Source organism: Seriola dumerili, unplaced genomic scaffold (assembly GCF_002260705.1).
Source record: "Seriola dumerili isolate Sdu_G_001 unplaced genomic scaffold, Sdu_1.0 BDQW01000044.1, whole genome shotgun sequence".
Lineage (NCBI taxonomy): Eukaryota > Metazoa > Chordata > Actinopteri > Carangiformes > Carangidae > Seriola > Seriola dumerili.
In genome coordinates, this window is record NW_019174299.1 from 5,111,410 (window position 1) to 5,130,664 (window position 19,255).

General features: G+C 42.7%; 2 protein-coding genes across 3 annotated transcripts; both read right to left on the reverse strand.

Moving 5' to 3' along the window:
* Window positions 1-369: 369 nt before the first annotated feature.
* On the reverse strand, window positions 370-14,043 carry eftud2 (elongation factor Tu GTP binding domain containing 2). The gene is made up of 28 exons (XM_022739454.1): window positions 13,925-14,043; window positions 13,108-13,222; window positions 12,841-13,003; window positions 12,621-12,699; window positions 12,355-12,430; window positions 12,081-12,146; window positions 11,929-11,964; window positions 11,579-11,669; window positions 11,387-11,469; window positions 11,099-11,265; window positions 10,606-10,730; window positions 10,435-10,498; window positions 10,234-10,324; window positions 9,959-10,094; window positions 9,481-9,608; window positions 8,883-9,076; window positions 8,680-8,791; window positions 8,448-8,588; window positions 7,500-7,601; window positions 6,997-7,079; window positions 6,615-6,701; window positions 5,334-5,460; window positions 4,607-4,694; window positions 4,315-4,433; window positions 3,903-3,997; window positions 3,414-3,567; window positions 1,074-1,181; window positions 370-991 (listed from the first exon to the last, which is right to left on the reverse strand). Exons 2-28 carry the CDS (start codon window positions 13,210-13,212, stop codon window positions 896-898), a joined length of 2,916 nt encoding a protein of 971 aa, XP_022595175.1. The 5' UTR covers window positions 13,213-13,222; window positions 13,925-14,043; the 3' UTR covers window positions 370-895.
* A 1,374-nt stretch (window positions 14,044-15,417) lies between these two features.
* On the reverse strand, window positions 15,418-18,339 carry phospho1 (phosphoethanolamine/phosphocholine phosphatase). 2 transcript variants are annotated; one of them, XM_022739554.1, is made up of 3 exons: window positions 18,203-18,339; window positions 17,597-17,702; window positions 15,418-17,027 (listed from the first exon to the last, which is right to left on the reverse strand). In XM_022739554.1, exon 3 carries the CDS (start codon window positions 16,987-16,989, stop codon window positions 16,222-16,224), a length of 768 nt encoding a protein of 255 aa, XP_022595275.1. In that variant the 5' UTR covers window positions 16,990-17,027; window positions 17,597-17,702; window positions 18,203-18,339; the 3' UTR covers window positions 15,418-16,221. The 2 variants fall into 2 exon arrangements, with proteins under 2 accessions (XP_022595275.1, XP_022595274.1); XM_022739553.1 differs by having other exon boundaries at window positions 15,418-17,198.
* Window positions 18,340-19,255: the final 916 nt, after the last annotated feature.

Sequence of the window (19,255 nt, forward strand, 5' to 3'; positions counted from 1 at the left end):
TGTTCAGGAAGTCCAAGAGCCAACGTTTCATTTCCGTCCAACTCAGATGTGAAAACCGAGTGTTTTTGCCGTCTTCTTTGAAACGCAGCATCATTCCCTCTTTTTTCCTTTTATTTCGGTCGTGTGACTCTAACCTTTACATGCTCTCCGCCTGCCTCCAACCATCCCGCAGCCTGTCCATCAGTCACCGCCCACACAGCGTCCCAAACAGACACACTGATCACTCAAACCAACAGCAAAGCTGCAACTTACTGTCACAGAATTGAGTCCACTACACTCAAGCTCCCCAACTGACAGTTACACACTAATTACATCTACACCTCAATTACACAAGCAACCGAGACATCATTGGGAAGTACAACATCCGCCTTTGAATTACACACATTTTATTCAGACATTCACCAGATCAATGATTTCCAATTTTTTTCTTAAAAAAAAAAGCTTCCAAGTTATCTTATTCTACAAAAACATTGATAATTTTTACATATAAAAAATAAAAATACAAGACAAAGATGAGCTGCAACTAAATTCTGCAAACAAATTACAGCCGCTCTCCAAAGAAGGAGCCAAAAACTCCCACAAGTCCTGTGTGTTTCTGAGGTTTTCATCAATCTAATGACTGATCACGGTGATCTTCCCTTGCTATAGAGCTTTCAAAATAGTTGGCTGTTTTGATTTTCATTTGGAAAATTGGAGACAAGTTAATAAAACAGTGTAGGAGTCTTTGGAGCTGCAAAACGACCACTGTTTAACCTGGATCTACGAAAACCCCTCTGGGTTTCTGTGTTACAGTGATTGTGTTATACCCCCAAACATCCTTAGAAAAAGCAGGATTTTGTTGTGACAAGTGGAGGTTTAGGTGTTGGCTGCGTGGTTTGCAGTCAGTGTTGCAGTCTCACATAGGGTAGTTAAGCACCACGTCCTGTTTGGCCAGCTCCAACAACATAGGATCGTCGAAGAACTTGCTGATGCTCACATCTTCGCTCAGACCCTGCAGAACAACAAAGCACGTTAGTCATGCAAAACAAAAACACATTATCATGTAGTCATGAACAAGCAGACACGAGGCTCACCTTGCGCCTTCGGGTCTTGATCATGAACTCTCTGGCCAGGTGGGGGGCAGGCTGAGGCTCAAGAGGCCTGATCACGATACTCTTGTCCAGGGGGTCACCAGGCACGATCTGGAAGGGAAATGCAGCAGTTAGTTAAACCAGAGAAAACGAGCGTCTGGCATCTATTGAAATCCTCCCGTTCGCATCCAGCCGCGCATAATCCGAGAAACAGCCTGACAGCATGAAAACACACATCAAATGTTGAACTTCAATAAGCTGCGTGGACACTTCTAGTAGTGGCGCCGACCTCTCACTAAATATCTGATTCAGTTGCAAGTCTGTCCCGTTGTTACTGAGTCAGGAGCGCGTCCATCAACGTGATGGAAAAAGCAACGTGCAAGTGCTGTCACTCCTTGAGCTGGTGACCAACACGGCACCAATGCAACGTTAGCAGGTCGACTTGGAAGAAGTTAAGTGTCCACAGGCTTATAAAATGACTCACTAAATCCATTACCTTAAGTAGCTCATGGTATGACCTTCACAAAGTGACCTCATTGTTATGGATATATGATACATTCCCCTAAATGCAAAGACAGGAGGAGGAGGAAGAGGGGGCTTGTGGGGAATGTGGAATCTGAAATAAGTAGGCTAGAGTGGACTAAATAAGACATTCCCAGCCGCAGGGAAAGATTAAAACAGGAGGAAAAGGGAAAAAATAATCAATGGAGTGGCTGAAGCCCAATCAACAGATGGATGGGAGCTGCTAACAACAGTAACTCAACACTGTCCCGTTTGCATGCCAATACTGGCAGTACATAATCAAACTAATGAGGGAGGGACAGTATGGAGTCTAGGGTTTAATTGGCCAAACAACACAGTTCAGGGACTCATATGTTATTCTTATTTTCTGGGACAGTTGAATCGATCTGTGCTAGCAGGAGTGATTTCTGTCAAAGAGAGGAGCAGAGAAGAAGATTCAGAGTGTTGATTGTATCGGGTACAGACTCTGTAGCTGCTCTGTACAAAGTAATCTCAGGTGAGATGGAGAACATGATTGGTGCTGGACCCCAGGAGAGTCTACTGGGAGAAAAGGTACATTTTCCCCAACAACCTCAGGCCATGTGGAAATAAATCACTACATGATGACAGCACATAATGACTGGACGCCAGAATGGAAAGGTCCACATCAGCTGATGTTAACATAAAATTTAGGAATCATCCTATAGGAAATCATTGTTAATTCATGATTTGATATTAAAAAAACCCCACAACACAAATACAATGACAGAATAATAAATTTCTATGAACTCGATCCTAACAACATTACTGCAAAACCAACGTGTGGTTCTGCTGTATGTTCGCTTTCATTAAACATAAATAATTCATGTGCAGCTTCTTGTCTAACAGTTGCATTTTCTCCTCAAGGGGATAAAACACGTTAGAAGAATAAAACATTAACATTTAAACCTATGAAATCCCTGTTTCCCTTCCAGATGAATGGACTCTGCAGTGAAATATTAATCTACACTAAGTGGAGTTAATTTTTACTGACACAGCTCTGCAGAGTGCAGACACAAACACACGTCAGACACGGCAGGCAGAGACAGAGCCACATTATACTTAAAACTTAATGACTCAACACTCCGCTCTACTCCACATCAAAAGCAGTTTAGTCAGAGTGGCAGACATGTGCACATTGGTTGGTCACTCTGCTGCACAAGCTGCCACAGTGCTGTGTATGTGAGGGTTTGTGCCTGCGAGTGTGTGTGGGGATGACAGGAGGATACAACATCCCATCTTTGACGACACAAATATCAGATTTCCCATCTGAACAGAGCAGTTTTTTGTTTTTTTGTTTTTTTATCTGAAAAACAAACATGCGATTTGCAGAATTCCTGTGGCACTGTTTGTCATAGTGATGATGCAGGCAGGTGAGTGTTAGCAACGCACTGGTGACGCTTTCAGTTTCACTACATCTGACACAACAGCTGACACGTGAATGAATCTCAGGTGTACACTTCAGAGTTGCGGCACTTCCTCTGATTTTGTGTAGGCGTGAAATGTTTATCGTTTCATCTGTTGCTCATCTGTGGCAACCTGATGTTTGTCGAATGACTTCTCACCTGAGATGCAAGCTAGTTTTTAGAGCGTGTTCCTCTTTCGGATCAAGCCTGTGTTTTACTGTCTTTGCATTAAAGAAGCATCACATTTACATGAATAATCAATGAGGTCGGATACATCTCTGGACACCTCCAGAGAGACTGTGATCGTGTGAATCTTCAGTGCATTTAAGCCTGGATTTTACTTGTTTTCACTGACATCACTTCAGATGGAAAGCAAGCCTGTGTCTCTAAATCTCACCTGCCAGTGGTGGAACACAGACAGAGCAAAGGCCTGTCCCTGTGTGTGTGTGCGCAGGTCTGTCTCGAAGCCAAAGGAGTCGATGGCTGGGATGAAAGCCTTGATGGTGTAGAGAGGAGACCCTGGAATAGGTGCATCCTGGGTCACATGACCCCTGATAGATGACAAACACAGGACAGAATTAAAAAAAAAAAAAAGAAATTACTGAATTTCAGAGATGATGCTGCAACTAATGATTATTTTCATGATATATTAATCTGATTATTTTCTCGATTAAACTGATTATTTGATATAAATCTCAGAAGAATAAGAAATAGAGGAAATATTCACATTTCAGAAGCCACAACTAGTGAATTTTTGGACTTTGTGCCTAAAGAATTTACTTACATGATGAATTGATTATCAAAATAGGTGCTCATTAGGAGGTTCTAGTATCAACATTTCTGCCTGGGTTGATACTTCACATTAGCATAATGAGAGTGGACCAACCTTCTTCGAGCCAGCACTGTATAGACAGCAGACACACAATCGGCCGGAGCCTGAACCTCCACAAAGTAATAGGGCTCCATCAACCTTGGCGTGGCCTGGAACACGAGGGAGACGATACATTAAAGGGACAAAAGCCTATAGAAAACAGTATGGCTAATCCACATACAGCTGACCCATGGATTTATGGTGAAAGCGGCGAAGGAGCCAAAGCAGAAGAGGAAAGAAGCCAAAATCGTGACAGAGGAATGTTACTGGACTACAATTAAAAAGTACGCACGTCAGCAAAATGCCAAACTCTAATCAAGGTAATGGAACATTAAAGAAGGTGAGGATGAATAGGAGGTCTGGGGGGAGTAATGGTAGATGTAAGGAAGAATAGAGTTTAGGGTGGGGGGTAGGGGGGTGATCTCACCATGAGGAAAGCGGAGTACACCACTCTCCTGGCCGTAGGGATGACCTGGCCGCCTCCTCTGTGTAGAGGCTCCTGAGCGATGACTGCATCCAGGATCTTAAACTTGACATTTCTGATGGCTGAGGGCAGCAGAAACACTGAGTTATGGTAACACATCACTGACACCGAGGAAAAATACATTTTCCTTTCAGCACGACGCAAAGGGCGCACTAGGCCAGACGTTCTGGCAAAGAGGACGTTCCAGGACCGGTCGCAGGACAGAGAACAAAAGGTTTATTTTGTGAAAACTCACGCTCATCACACAGAGGTCCTTCCCTGGTGCCCCACTGGAAGCCCTGAACAATGCTGTCTTTGACTGAGCCGAGCAGCGCCTTGTCCACCTACACAGGAGAAGCAAACACATCTACAGTTCGCTACGAAAACATGGGCTTCTCTTCAAAAACAGCTACTCTCTGATGGGCTGTGCAATACACCAAACTGACATCAGTAGCCTTGTGTCATTCTGATTAATAGCTGCAAATAAAGCCTAAATAAATGCAGTCATTTTTCCTCGGGTTTCGGAAAGGATTTTTGGCTTCTCAAACTCATCAATGGCCCAGTTTGGTGTTTACATAATACCAGCTCCAAAAATGTAATTACTGTCATCTGAGTGTTGTTGCTTTGGAGCAGAGAATCACAGAAAATTAAATCAGCAACCATTTCCTATACTTGCTTCAGTGTTTGTTAAATTCACTGGATTTCTGTCTGTGATCTGATATTTTGAACAGGTCATTTTGAAGATGTCACTTTGGACTCTGATGTTATAATGGACCTTTTTCACCATTTTCTGATGATTTATAGAGTAAATGATTACAGTTGAAAACCTAATCCAAAATTAAAATAGCTTAGTCACAGCTCTGTGTGACTAAACATTAGGAGTAAGCTCACTACAGCAGGTAAGCTGTATCTTTTCCTTAACCAAATAAACCAATACTCACATAGACAAGTTATTTATTTCACCTGCTTGATACATAACTCACCTCAGAAGGCAGAGTGTCGTCTACAAGAATGTTGGGCCCCGTTGTGTCCGGTCCGAAGGCCCAGATAGATCTGGCGGCCAGCAGATCCCAGTCGTACTTCGTCTGGAAAAACTCTCCCAGCTTCTTCCTGCCAGGAGGAAACAGAACAGCCACTGGTCGGAAGGAGGTTTTTCACAATGTGTCAGCTGGAACATTAAGGAGATTGGTTGATCAGGGGGCAGAGGGGTTAATGGAAGAGGAGGAGCGGAGCGAAGGTTTAGTTTAATGGTGTGTGAAGTATGTCACTCCTCTGGCATCGCTACTGCATGCTGGCACCGCCGGGTCCAGATGGCCTCACAGATGAGTCGAGCAGTGACAGGAAGCTGCTCTCGAGCAGAGCACACACACTCATGCATGCTCTTGATGTCACGCGGGTGGAGAAATTCATGCATGCTTTTAGTGCATGATTCAATTACTGTGAGCGAACTAATCAATACTCCGAGGGGGGTTTTTAATAAGCACATGCTTGTCATGATGTACAGACTGTCCTTTACTTTGCTTCAATATACAAATGCAGAAATGCACCGCACATATTTTAAAAAATTTTAATAAAAATACATCAGTGATTAATATAACTTTAATATTTAGCATTGCTTACACTCAGAGTTTCTAATACTGCTTTCAAAGTGACAAGGTGGAGCAGGAATTCATGTTTACTGGCATGGATGGGTTTCCAGCTTATTGTCCCATCGCTCTGCAGCTGTGACAGTTTTCAAAACTCTACTTGTAAAGCAAATGAGACACGAATGGAACAAAAATTTTAATTACATTTAAAAAGACCAGAGTTAAAGCACTGATATCAAAATGTCACTATGGTTGTCCAACTTAAAAAATTAGGGGCACATCAGTGAGTACACCCCTCATAATTAGATGAAGAAAATCAGGTACAATGGATTTAAAAAGTATTGCCCTCTCATTCCAGTAACGGCACTTTTTAAATGATTATTTCAGCCCTGGGCATTCCTATAATCCTCTACCTTCTTCAATGACAACATTTAATTAAAGAGCCAATCATCTTTCTTGTATGGCTGCTCATTTATCACGGCTGAATGAGGGATAAATGAGAATAAATGATCGGTCAGATAGGCTCTAAAAGATGGAGAAATTAATAAGGCTAGTACAATACCAGACTGAAATGGGGAAAATCTATAGGCACGTTACATCACCTCAATTAATTAAGATATCACTTAAACTTCTATATGTGTGTGTGTGAGTGTGGTGGTAATGTCTTCTATATCATACCTGTTCCAAGTGATCTGCACCACTTCGTTCTCTATGTCCTCAGCCAGCCCCTTCTCCAAGGGCTCAGCAATCATGGTGATCTTATTCCTGTCAATCACATCACACAGCTGTCAGTCACACACACTCTGGGTCAGGGAGACACTCGACCAGAGGGAAGGACTGACTGACACAGAGTCCAACTGATCTCTAAATGCACAAACTTAACTCTCAACAAGAAATACAACATCCAGACTGACAGTGTGAATAGCAGCTCATGTCAGAAATTACAAACCTTTGTGAGATATAGGAATAATCTAGCAGAGTAAACTTTTCTCTAAGTTGCACTCATGTCGTTGTATTTGTGGAGAAGATGTGAAAAAAAAAAGAGAAGGGTAATACACACTTTTTGTTCGGCGTTTCAGCAAAGCACTTGAGAGATGATGTCTCCACAACTGTTTCACAGAAAGTCACAACAGGGTCGGCAACCTGTGGGTAAGGATGAGTAAAGAGACCAAAGGCTTTATTCCTGTGTTGAACCTTCAGGTTATGGATGTTCTTTTTGTATTTGAGACATAAATAAAATATGTACATATTTTGAAAAAAAAACCCCACTTATTAACCATTCAATATATGTTGTGTATTGGGGAGCTAAAATTGTTGCACAATTTCCTACCTTTTACCACAGTGAATGACTAAAGCTGGGTGATAATTAAATGATATTGTTTATTGTCTATCAGTGGAAGTGTCATGATACAATCTAATAATGTTATTGTTTCACCAATTTCTGTCCAAATTGATGCAGTAAGCAAACTTTTCTTTAAAAAACTAAAAAAAAGTGACACGCTGATATGATACTGAAAAAAACACTGTTGAGTAATATAAGGTGATCAAATCATGAAAAATTACTTTAATGTCGATCTCAGAGTACATCTTGCGAAGGTCGTGCATGACACAGTCCAGGTAGAGCTCTCCTGTGCCTAAGATAACGTGTTCTCCAGACTCCTCCACCTGAAAGACACACGAACACAAACATACACAGATATGGTAAATTAGGTTTGGGTCGACGGATGATGATCTGTGATCGCCGATCATCAGAGCGGTCGTTGATAGCTTCTGCCTTTGCCAATGTCAAGATGACATTTGGCTTTTTTTTTTTTACCCATTAATGTCTTAACTTATTATTATCATTATTATTTGTAGTATTAAATTAAATTTTCCCTGCCATAGTTTCACGCATATAACCACCGATGCTTGCAACATGCTGTGATTAAACGGAGCGGAGATCGATTGACAGACAGAACATGTCACTTAGTTTGGTTTCTTAGCTGCTGCTTTTCATGGTTGTAAATACAAGAAAAAGAGAAAGTAAGAGAGAGAGAAAATTTGCTGATTTTTATGAGTATTGTGAATGCACTGATTATTAAATATAGTTAATAAATGATTTTTATGCGATCTGTTCTACCAGTTTTCTTTTAACATAGCCATAAAATGTTTTTGTCAACTTACTGTCATCACTCAGGAAACCGAGAAAGAAAGAAAGAAAGAAAGAAAGAGAGAGAGAGAGAGAGATGCCATCTCTCTCATGGGGGGGCATATAAAGCCCCCCCCCCCCCTCCCGATCGTGCAACCCTATGGTCAACTACAATTTGTGCTACAGCAGTTACCTCTTTACTGCTTAAATCATAGTTTGTCTTGTAGTCAGTTTTTTTGTAATTTTCCTGTCTATGTGAAAGAGACTGAAATCTTTGAACTGCAACCTTTTCAAATGTCACTGCAATGCACCACATGAACTAATAGGCCTGGGCCCATTTTGAAAAACACTTCACTACTGCTTTAGAGTGCTGACTGATGTACCTTTGTGGTCAGGGATGGATAGCTCTTGTTGACCTTCCTCAGTCCGTCCAACATTTTAGGAAGCTCTGATGGGTTGACGGGCTCCACTGCGATCTTGATCACTGACGCAGTGTTGAACTTCAGTGGCCTGAAAATCTGAGCCTGGCAGACAAGGTAAAAAAAAATGTAAATGATTCTGCTTCTCATGAGGTATTTTTAAAGATGTCATTGGTATATCTCTCTTGTGACTCACTTCTTCGTTGCCTCTGGGCTCTGTGATTGTGGCGGTTTTGACGATCGGCTGGTCGCAGCCTTCGATGAGGACCCAGTTACCAGCAGGTACTCGATTCACTTCAATTTGGTATCTGAAAATGTGGAAGGAATATCCGAGTTTGATTCAAACAATTATTGATTTCTGACTCTGCAAACTTAATAAACCAAACCCCTGAATGGTACCTGGCAACGGAGATCCACAGGCGACCCACGGTGCAGACCTGGGAGTCCTCCTCATCTTCAAGGGTGTAGTTCTCTCCCAGGACCTTGACGGGCTGGCCTGCCTGAATGGTCCCGCTCAGCACCCTGCCAAACGCATGGAACTGAACCCCATCCTCAGTGCTGTACATCTTAGTGGTGTGGCACATCAAAGGGCCCTGAGGGTGAGAGACATGAGGTGAGCAGGAGAGAGGGATTAGAGAGAGAGAGAGAGAGAGAGAGAGAGAGAGAGAGAGAGAGAGAGAGAGAAAATAGGACAGGAAAGTCTTATCACTGGAATATAACATGTAAACCAAAAGAAATATGAGAGGGCTTTGGCAGAAGAGGAAGAAAGTCTTTTAACAGGAACCTGGAAAACTGTGATAAATGTCCTGCACATGTCTCAAATTGGCTAATTTAGCAGCTTGCTCATTCAGCCTCGTGGCTTCATTTGCAACACGAGCTGAAAAGACACGATTGACTTCCGCTAGAAAGAGGCTGTAGGTATTAGCAGTTAACCAATATATCTGCTCCTCACAAGCCAATAACCAGGAGGCTCGTGTTCTGCCTCCATTATACTCACATCAGGGTCGCACTCCGCCATGGCCTCCCCCAGGTCTGAGTCCAGACCTCCTGTGTAGGTGTGCTCTATCTTGTTCCTGGCGCCCTCTTGTGGTGAGGGGATGTGTTGTACGCACATGTCCACAAAGCCTGGAGGGAGGACACGGTCGATTAAAAATTGATTTATCATGTTTACTGAAGCATGACCATTTATCTCCAGATTAAAATTATAATCATATGCGGATAGGTAAGACAGATACAGAGCCTTTGATAATCTATGCAACACTTTTATTATTATTATTACTTTATTTGTATAGAAAAAAAGGATGAACTTCAGTTATCCCATTGACTCTGAAGTGTTCAGGTTGTGATTGTATATACTAAAGCTTCTTTAGCTTGTGTCTTTATTTATATACCTGTGATACTAATTATGATTTAAATACTAAAACAGTACCACACACAAAATAAAGGAGGACATTCAGAAACAAATTAAGCCATACCAGTAAATTCTCCGAAGAAGCGGTTGCAGACCAGTCTCAGCAGGGGTCTAATGTTCAGCTTCAGTTCCTCTTTAGTCAGGTGGATCCCCAGCTCATCCAGAACTCGGGGGAGAGACGTGTCCACATCACCAACCACCTAGACACAAAGAGGATTTGGCGTGAGGATTACACACTGACTTCTGCAACTCAGCCCGGGCCTGATGGGGGCCCACGGGTGCTGAGCTAGCTATTGTTGCCTTGTTGCCCGTTAGAAAATGATGTTAGATGTGTCCAACCTGTGAAAGGATCTTGTAGAGTGGCTCCAGAACGAATTCCACAAAGCTGCGCTGAGAGTTACTGCTGGGAGCTTTCTTTGTGAACTTGCGACTGAAAAGAGAAGAGCAGGTAATCACTGCACAGTATCTTTTAGAAGAGGAGAATAGAGACACTGGCTCAGCATCTGCTGCACTCTGTTGAAATCCAAATTAGCTACTCACGTTTTGGGATTGAAATAAATGTCTCCCCAGAGCCTCTTGGCAAACTCGTTATAGTTGATGTCACCTGTAGACCCAAACAGAGTTAATTAAAACGGATTAGTGCAATAGGCATGAAAAGGAGAGGATGTTCCAGTCCATTGCTGATGTATATGTGCTGAAGAGTTATCTCACCGTAGGTGTCTGAGTAGATCTTTGCAAAGGACCCTAGGGTGAAGCAGATGCTGTACTGAGAGCTGGCGAAGCACACATTTCCAAGGAGAGGAGACACCACCAAATTCTCATCTGTGGAGTACGTGCTGAAAGGCAAAAGAAGTGACCAGTCACCAACTGTAGAGTCCTGTGTGTCTGATTTTGTCACAATGGACGTGTGTGCTGGTGATTTAAGATGTTGCTCCCATTTTTAGTGAGAAAACCAAATGTAACAATCATTATCAACAGTGCAGCTGCTACTCTAACGTCACAATGACAAAAAACAGAATATAAATAAAGGTTTTCTCATCAACATCGAGCTTTAGGAAAGAGCAGAGAAAAATCGACAAACCTTAACTGACTAATCGTGCGTCACAATAATGTACTAACGTTTTCTACTGAAATAAGAGCACAGTATCACATGGAACCATTCATACTCTCAGACACAGTGGGTGTCATGGGTTTCCAGTATTACCTGAGCAAACCATTGACTTCATCCACAATGTGGCGCAGTTTATAGTAAGCATCAGTGGGAGGCAGTTTGAGCTCCACGATGAGCCGGTCCACCTTGTTGATGCAGATGGTGATGGCCATACGCTCCTGAACAGCGTGTTTGATCAGACGCTCTGTGTTCAGCATCACCTGGGCAGAGATACACAGAGGTCGAGGTTATATGGTAGGCTGAAGAAATCCACCTATGTGTAGAGAGAGTGGCGGATTGGGAGAACATCAAAAAAGAAAAAAAAAAAAAAAGGTGACTCACTCCTTCTGCTGCGTCTATGAAGAGGACAACACCATCTGAGATCCGGATGCTAGATGTGACCTCATCAGAGAAGTTTACGTGGCCTTTGAGAGAAACACAGGATTTTATATCACTTTCAAACATGATCATTCTCTAAACCAAAACTTCTGAACATGCATGCAGCAAACAAAGCATCCCATTGAGGGGCAATACCTGGTGTATCCATGATGTTGAAAAGGTAAGATTTGCCTCTGGAGTCTGGCAGGACCATTGTGACAGGGGTACACTTGATACCAACTCCTCTCTATGGAAAAAGCACAAAGACAAAAATCACCTTTGCGGGAAAGGAAACACAAGTCCGTCATTTTAAAGTCTCTTGAAACAATCATTTCTGGCAAGAAAATCCTGCAACCTCCCCTCTTTAAAAGACTAAGTCAACTTGACAAATGAAACTACATTCTGTAGTTGATCTATTTCCATTTTTACAATCCCTTGCCATTCTGAGATGTGGTAACCCAGTGTATTTTAGGATCATTATGCAACAGTTCAAGCAAAACTCTTACCTCCTGTTCTGTAAAGAGAATGTCTGTGTATCGGAGCTGAAAGAGTAAAAAAAGAAAAAGAAAAAAAGAATCAGGTTAATCTCTGCTGACTCATACAGAATGAATGTGTAATAAAGGGAAAATTTCATTGCATTATTAGAAACAACACTCACGTCCACATCATCTCTCTTCCTGATTTCTGGATGTGTCTGTTCAATCAGGCAGTCCACAAAACAGGTCTGAACGGAATAAACAAATCCATTAGATCCCCACAAGTCACAGATGAGTCTAAAGTGCAGCCATGTTATTAGCATATGCTCCAAAACATCCCTGTGCTCCTAAATTTTTCATCTTAGCAACACATGCTCTCTTTGGCAAACAGCTGCAGAAGAGCCCTGACTACAAACACACAGCTAAAAGAGAAACTGAGCCAGAGGCAGCTCTAACCTTGCCGTGGTGAAGGTGACCACAAAGGGTGACGTTACGGATCAGCTCAGGACCGTCCATCAGATCTGCAAGGAATCTGCCAAAGGAGAGGAGGGATGTCACAGCTTGAAGCGGCACATGGCAAACACAATTAAATGGCAGACATGTACCTAAAAATACACAAGACTGAAAAAATGTTGTTCACTCGTGTACATTCTGGATCAACATATGAATCTTCAAACTTGTACATACATCCATATTAACAGGAAACCACTTAGAATACTCACTCCATATCATAAACAGTGGCAGGTAACTCTTGCTCCATCAGGGTGAACTGCTTGTTCTTCACAGGCTTGATGATGGGTTCTGGAAAGAGTAGAGAGAAAATACTATTGTTTGTGTATTTACTTAACAGCATATTTTGACTTCAGCTGTTTTAACACCAATCATACAACATCCTTCATAGTGACTCTGCAAATACATATTACACTTTTGTTTGTCTCCAACCTGTGAGAGGTTGTGTGTCTTCCTCCTGGACAATAGTTTCCACCTCAGGCCCGTAAACCTCCTCTGCTGTAGGATAGTACTTCTTGTCCTCATGCAGGACCACCTCCATGCCTGGGACATCATCATCAGCATCTGCCGGTTCATCGTCATCATCCTCATCGCCCTGCACAAGAACAGTGTTATTACCATTTTGTGTGCGCAAATACTGCATAAACAAACTTTAAGTATTACCTACTAATAACCGTTCACACAGAGTTTGAAGCTTACCTCATCAACATCTCTGTCCTCTGCATCCAGATCATCTTCATCATCGTCAGAGTCCAGCTCTGGACCGATATAGTTCCCAAACTCATCATACAGATCAGCCTCCATCTTGTAGAGACTTGAGACAGGAGTTTTGTGTTAATGAGTATTCATGTTAGTGAGTCACTGTTACAGCCAATATATTAGTATCGTTCAGTGTTACATAACATTTATGACATTTTAGCGCATTACAATTAAAACTTTGTAGCCTTAACTTATTTTTTCTCAGCAATGAACTATTTCAACTGAAGCTTTTCGCTGCTAACTTGTTTGATGATGTTTGTTAAACAACAAACTATGTCGACATTATAACGACGTAAACGTATGAAGTGTTATTGAGTGAGTCAATAGCCACAAACAACGTTTGTTATATTCGTGTGTTCCAAATTTTGCCATGCAATATAAATTTGATTTTAGTTGTTTATCAAATGCCGGTGATGACTGACGTTACGAAGGTGCCTTCCCACCGAAGCTAACGCTAACTTTGCTTGTAGCAAAATATGCCCACTGGTCAAACTTCATTTGGCTATTTATCTAAGTCAAAGGTGTTTTCCGACGGCTGAAGTTTTTAGCCTAATATTTGGTTTCACTGAGAAGTTTTCAATAACTACTTGCTCGTCTACTTGGCGAAGTTATTCGTTAATCAAAAACTAGCATGCTAGCCTGCTAACAAGCAAAGAAATGAATGACCTGTGGACGACGTTTCAGTTACGTTGCTGTTCAGCGTTTTAGTTAACTTACAGCGCCGAGCTATAACTTGCAACCTGCAGAATGCACTTACCTGTGTTATGTTATAATGTAGTCGGGAAATATTATTTTCAGAAGAAGATAAAGTTGGGGATGTATTCAGAAGATAAATAATTTCCCAAATAGCGCCATGCGCATGGGGTACTACTTCCGGCTTTCTTCTTCTACTGACCTGAGGGCGACGAGCATTCACCGTCAAGACTCACCAGCACCCCCACTGATATAGCTGTGCACTACAGGCAGACTGCTCGACACGGTCGTAATCATCACTGGGCAGATTACATGTTTTGTTGATTTTAGAAGTGATAAGCACTAAATATATCCTCTGCAGCGAACAGACCTAAAAAACTAACATTTATTTAAATGTAAATGCACTGATATTCTTAACCAACAGAAAAAAATGAAACAGTAAGTGTGGTATGTGCAAAAGTTTGGGCAAACTATTGAAGGAAGGAAAACTAGATTCCACTAAATATCAGTAAATTTCGGGTGCAAATGTCCTGCAGTCAGTCCAGAAAGCGAAACTGAAAAGAGGCTGGCTTCCACAACAAAGCAGAACTCAAAATCCACCGTGAACTACTTCAAGAGACACAAGTTTTTGGAACGGCCCCCACAGTCCTCTGACGTGGACATCGCTGAAAATGTATGGTCAGATCTTACACAGATGCAAGACAATATAAAATATCTCAGAACCTGTGGTCTACAGGAAGAGTGGATGGAAATTCACCAATCAAGAATGTTAAGACTATAAGCTGGGTGCAAAATATTGTGATATCTACCAAAGGGGGTGAGGGGTTACTGACTACTGACTTTGTAGGGTGCCTATACTTCTGCACATGCCACGATTACAGTTTTTTTGTTTGTTTTTGTAACACTTTCACAATAAACCTATTAAATAAGACAGAGGTGTAGTTATGCACTATGACCATCAGGTGGCACTAAATACTCATGAACTCTCCAATTGTCTGACAGATTTATAATAGACAGTTGAAACCAGAATTTTAGTTAGTTCAACTGAGCCCTCTGCTTCAGAACAACCTTTTAAAATTATGCAAAAATAAAAGCTTTATAAACATTAAACCATCATTTAATAGAGTTTGGTATGATAAGTATTATTTTCACAGACAGAAACGTACCTACTTGAAGAGACAGTATGCACAGAAAAGACCATTTGGACTCTTCGGAAAGACTATAGAAGCCCAATATGTGGAAAACTATAATAATATTTTGACCATAAGTTGAGGTTCTATATCTCTTTAAGGTCTTTTGTTCAGCATTTGGTTTCAAAAGCTTGTTTGATCATTGTCTGTTTCAAGTTTAAGTGATACACATTTGTGTTATGCATGATATGTGTGCTAATAACTAAAATTTCAGTAGAGTAGAAAGAAACAGGATTTTCTTATGCTAATGTTAAAATATCAAACGTGGCCCTTTTTTGGCAGAAGTACATGAATGCTGTCAGTGTAAGGGTCCGGAATGAGTTCACGTGGACGTTGAGGAGGTTTGATAATAAAATCAGACACAGGGTTTCAGTTGATGGCTTTATTCCTGCTGGTGTTAATATATATTTTTCAGTAGGCCTGGCCTACACAACAAAGACACAACACACCAATAGACAAGTTAACCAAACACACACACTCTTAAAACATAGTCATACATTTTTTGACATACTGTATATTTTCTGACAAACAAATTTTGTGGAGCTATTGCAATCCCCATTGCCATCAGATGGCAGTGTGATTTCATTTATTGACACTTTAATTACATATTTCATAAAAGTTTCAAAAAAGTGCATTTTGTAAGAAAACACACTCATAATTGTAACTCAAGAGCAATGAGTCACTTAGTTAACAAGTGTTCATTACATTTTTAAATATTGCTATTTAGGTTATTAGCCTACTTACAGGGATTTCCTTACTGGCCCAGTTTAACTCCTAAAACCATGAGGAATGCTTCTAAATGTTAGGCTATCCCAGTGAAGGAGATTTATTATGTAAATGCAAAGTCCTTTAGTCTACTTCTAAATGCTGTTTACAACAAAGCACTGGATTTGTTATTGATTTCCTCAGCTCCGGTGAAGCTGGCAGGTCTCCATAATCATTAACCTGCTTATGAGCTGATAAACTGAGTCTCTGTTCTTGGAGAGGCCTCTGGACCAGGTGAGAAGCTGGGCTGAGGCATGTGCAGGCTGGAGACCTGGCGGACACGTGTTTACAGACAGTAAATCATTTTATTGTCTCAAACATTAGTTCCTGGGACTATTTTACCTGAGAATATGACTAAAATTGTCAACTGGCCCCTTAATCGACTCCTCTGTTTGTGTGTGACCCTCTACTCTGCCACCAGTTTCCTCAGCCGCTGCACCACTTCCTCCCCGCTCACCCACGGCACCGTGACCGCCTTGAACTCCCCGGGCATGGCCTCATGGGTCTCAGTGATCAGCCGGTGCATGGGGAAGTCCCGCCGCGGAAAGGCCACGTCCCGGGGCCCAAGGGAAAGCGCCGGGCAGAAGTCGTTGGCTCCGTCTCCCACGTAGAAAACCCTCTGATAGGGGCGGCCCCGCTCCTGCGTCCTGCGGGCCACATAGTCCCTGACGATCACCTGCTTGCACATGTTGTCGGGGCACCGTTGGCAGTCGTGAGAGTGGAAGGGTTTCATCACCAGCCGCCCGTCCTTGTTGAAGGTGGCCGGGTTGGCGAAGATGCGATGGAAGAGCTGGCGGGCCCCGGTGCGCCGGAGCCAGGACTCGATGAAGAAGGTGTTGGCATCAGACACCAGCACCACCTCAAAGTCCTTCGGGGGCCGGGTGCGGAGGAACTGGAAGAGGGTGAGCATGCCGGGGGTGGCCGGTATCTTCTCAATGATGCTGCGTATGTCGCTCTCGGTGACGCCTTGCTCCGCCAGGTAGGCCAGGACGCGCTGCATGTACTCGTTGTAGCGACCGGGCTGGTAGGTGTCCTTCAGCCACTCCGGGAGGTGTTGACCCGGGGCGGCCTGCACCACCATGTCGTCGCTGGTTTCATCCACGATGGTCTCATCAAAGTCAAAGAAGATGAGGAAGCGCTTGTCGGAGGAGATGTTAGCTGAATGGGAGGCCATGATCTCTGTGCGTTTGGACCTGCGGGGTTCCTCCTCTCCTGGGGGGTGGGGTGGGACATAACAGCAGTTGAAGATTGAATCCCCCATGATTAACTATGCCACAACTCTTACTGTTGCCAAGTGGCATCAAATCTCCTCTCCCGCTCTCCCACTCTCCAGCATCCCACGCCAGGCAGACCACGGTGAGGTGGAGGCTACCGAGGAGCTTTCTGGGAAACATTATTGCATAAATAGACGAGGAGGAAAGGGGGTGGGGTGGAGGCAAAACAGAACCAAATACAGATTTAAGATAAGAAATAGGCATAGCAAATTTAAAAGGTAAAGACTTATAAAGAGAGCAAAGCAGCCAACCAGCAGCATTTTCAGCTCAGAGAAGGCAGCATCCTCCAACACATGTCTCTGAACAACTGTGGGACTTTTAAAAAAAAAAATTTTTATAAAAAGGTAAGGAGCGAAGAGGAGGAGGAGGGGTGTGGGGGTGAAATGATTATAGGCAGAATTGGTCTCTGCATGCTACTACAAGCAAGCAAATAGAGCAACTATATTTCACATGAAAAACAAGACAGTGTGCATGTCCTGCAGGCTGCACGGGCTTCTGCCTACAAACCTTGTTTGGATTGTCGAAGATTGCAGCAATGACCTCACGTGTTTCCCTGATCCAGTCAGGCGCCTTCCAGCTGTGAGGATGTTTTTTTTTTCTGTCGGTGTCTGGTCTGTGTGAAGAAAAACACAATGAACCCCGAGTTGCAGGAGACAGTGTTTTTGCTTTAAAGTGAAGCCGCTTTACTTTAAAAAGCCTCATACCTGAGAGCCCTTATAATAACTTTATAATCATCTAATTAATCCGGCAAGCTCGTGCAGCTACAAGAAGTAGGTTACCGAGTCACACTACTACAGGATTATTCAGGAAATCCATTTGAGACACAAAATAAGACATAAGTACAAAAACGTCAAAATGTAAAAGGTCACCTTACTATAGCTCAGCTTGCTGTTAAACACATTTCAAGTCCACTTTTAAACTTCAGAGGACACGTTTTGAGTTATTTTTAGGCTAGAGCACAATTCAGAAGTAAACACTGGTAAGTAAACAACTACTTTCTCATAGCAACATCAACAACAGTGGCAGGGCGCCCGCATACAGTAGATAAAGGCTGAGCTCCTGCAGATTAGATTTTGTCTTAAAAAAAAAAAAAAAAAAGCATAAATGTATCACCGGTGCTGGTTCCGGTCCACAGTGTCCCTCTGTTCCGATCCGGTCTCGCAGAAAGTACAGACAGAGTTCCGCCGCTCGGCCGCCGGGACGTGCACTTTTATGTGACAGCCAGAACCACCGGAGCAGCTGTGGACGTGACCGCGCGTACAAGTCCGCCCATTTAATAGCAGCCTACTGAGCGCGTTCATGACACTCTCAAGAGGAGAGGGGAGGGGAGTGGGGGTTTCTATGGGAGGACAGGAAAGAAAGAAAGAAAGAAAAACAGCAGGACGTGCAGTAAATATTCTGCTTCTTCAATATTTCCGCAGATCTTCTTGCTTCTCGTCTACAGTTGATCTAATGTAGGCCGCTCATGTTTTCCAGCGGAGCGTTTACAAAAGGCGAGAATAAATATGACTGGTTGTGACAGCTCTATAAGAAAAGGTCCAATCCGCAGATTTTTGTATTTTTAAGTTTGGCGTTAACCCAGTTTGGAGCCTGATTTCTGGGATGTCACAGTGCATGGCAGTAACTGTAGGCAACAGGTAAATATCTGAATAACTGATATCCCGCTATTCCAAACAGACAGACCATTTGCTGTCTATGAACTAACAGTGAAAGGCCTTTGTTTAACAGTATGGTCTATATTTGGGTGACTATTAGAACAGTGGAAAAACAATCAACATCAACAGTGGCCTTACTGACCTCTGACCTCTTTTGTAAGGGAGACATGAGGAATGAGGATAAAGCTGCAAGAGGCTGATTGGAAATAAAATTTATAAAGTGTGTCAAAAGCAATAATGATTTCAAGTCTGAAACAATGTGGTGTTTCCATTTGTGAACTACAGTGAAATATTAGCGCCACAGCGAGGGAGTTCATGTTGGCTGATCGCTCCTCTGCGAAGACAGTTGTCTAGATAAAACCCTGCAAATACACTGTGATTAATGACCCACACAGCAACTTCCAGAGCACCGAACGCACGCCTGAAAAACACGGCGTGAAGCCCTCCTCTCCTTATCTGCCTGCTGACAGACGCTGCCTCCTCCCTCCTCTACACCGCAAGGCGTAATGAC

What these genes read in the sequence shown, in the direction of transcription:
- phospho1 (XM_022739553.1), bottom strand. Translation starts at nt 17,076, where the DNA reads ATGGGGGATTCAATCTTCAACTGCTGTTATGTCCCACCCCACCCCCCA.
- eftud2 (XM_022739454.1), bottom strand. Translation starts at nt 13,212, where the DNA reads ATGGAGGCTGATCTGTATGATGAGTTTGGGAACTATATCGGTCCAGAG. An exon ending in CAACATCATGGATACACCAG is followed by an intron (nt 11,470 to 11,578) that starts GTATTGCCCCTC and finishes TTTCTCTCAAAG; the next exon opens with GCCACGTAAACTTCTCTGAT. An exon ending in TGTACTCCGCTTTCCTCATG is followed by an intron (nt 3,998 to 4,314) that starts GTGAGATCACCC and finishes CTCGTGTTCCAG; the next exon opens with GCCACGCCAAGGTTGATGGA.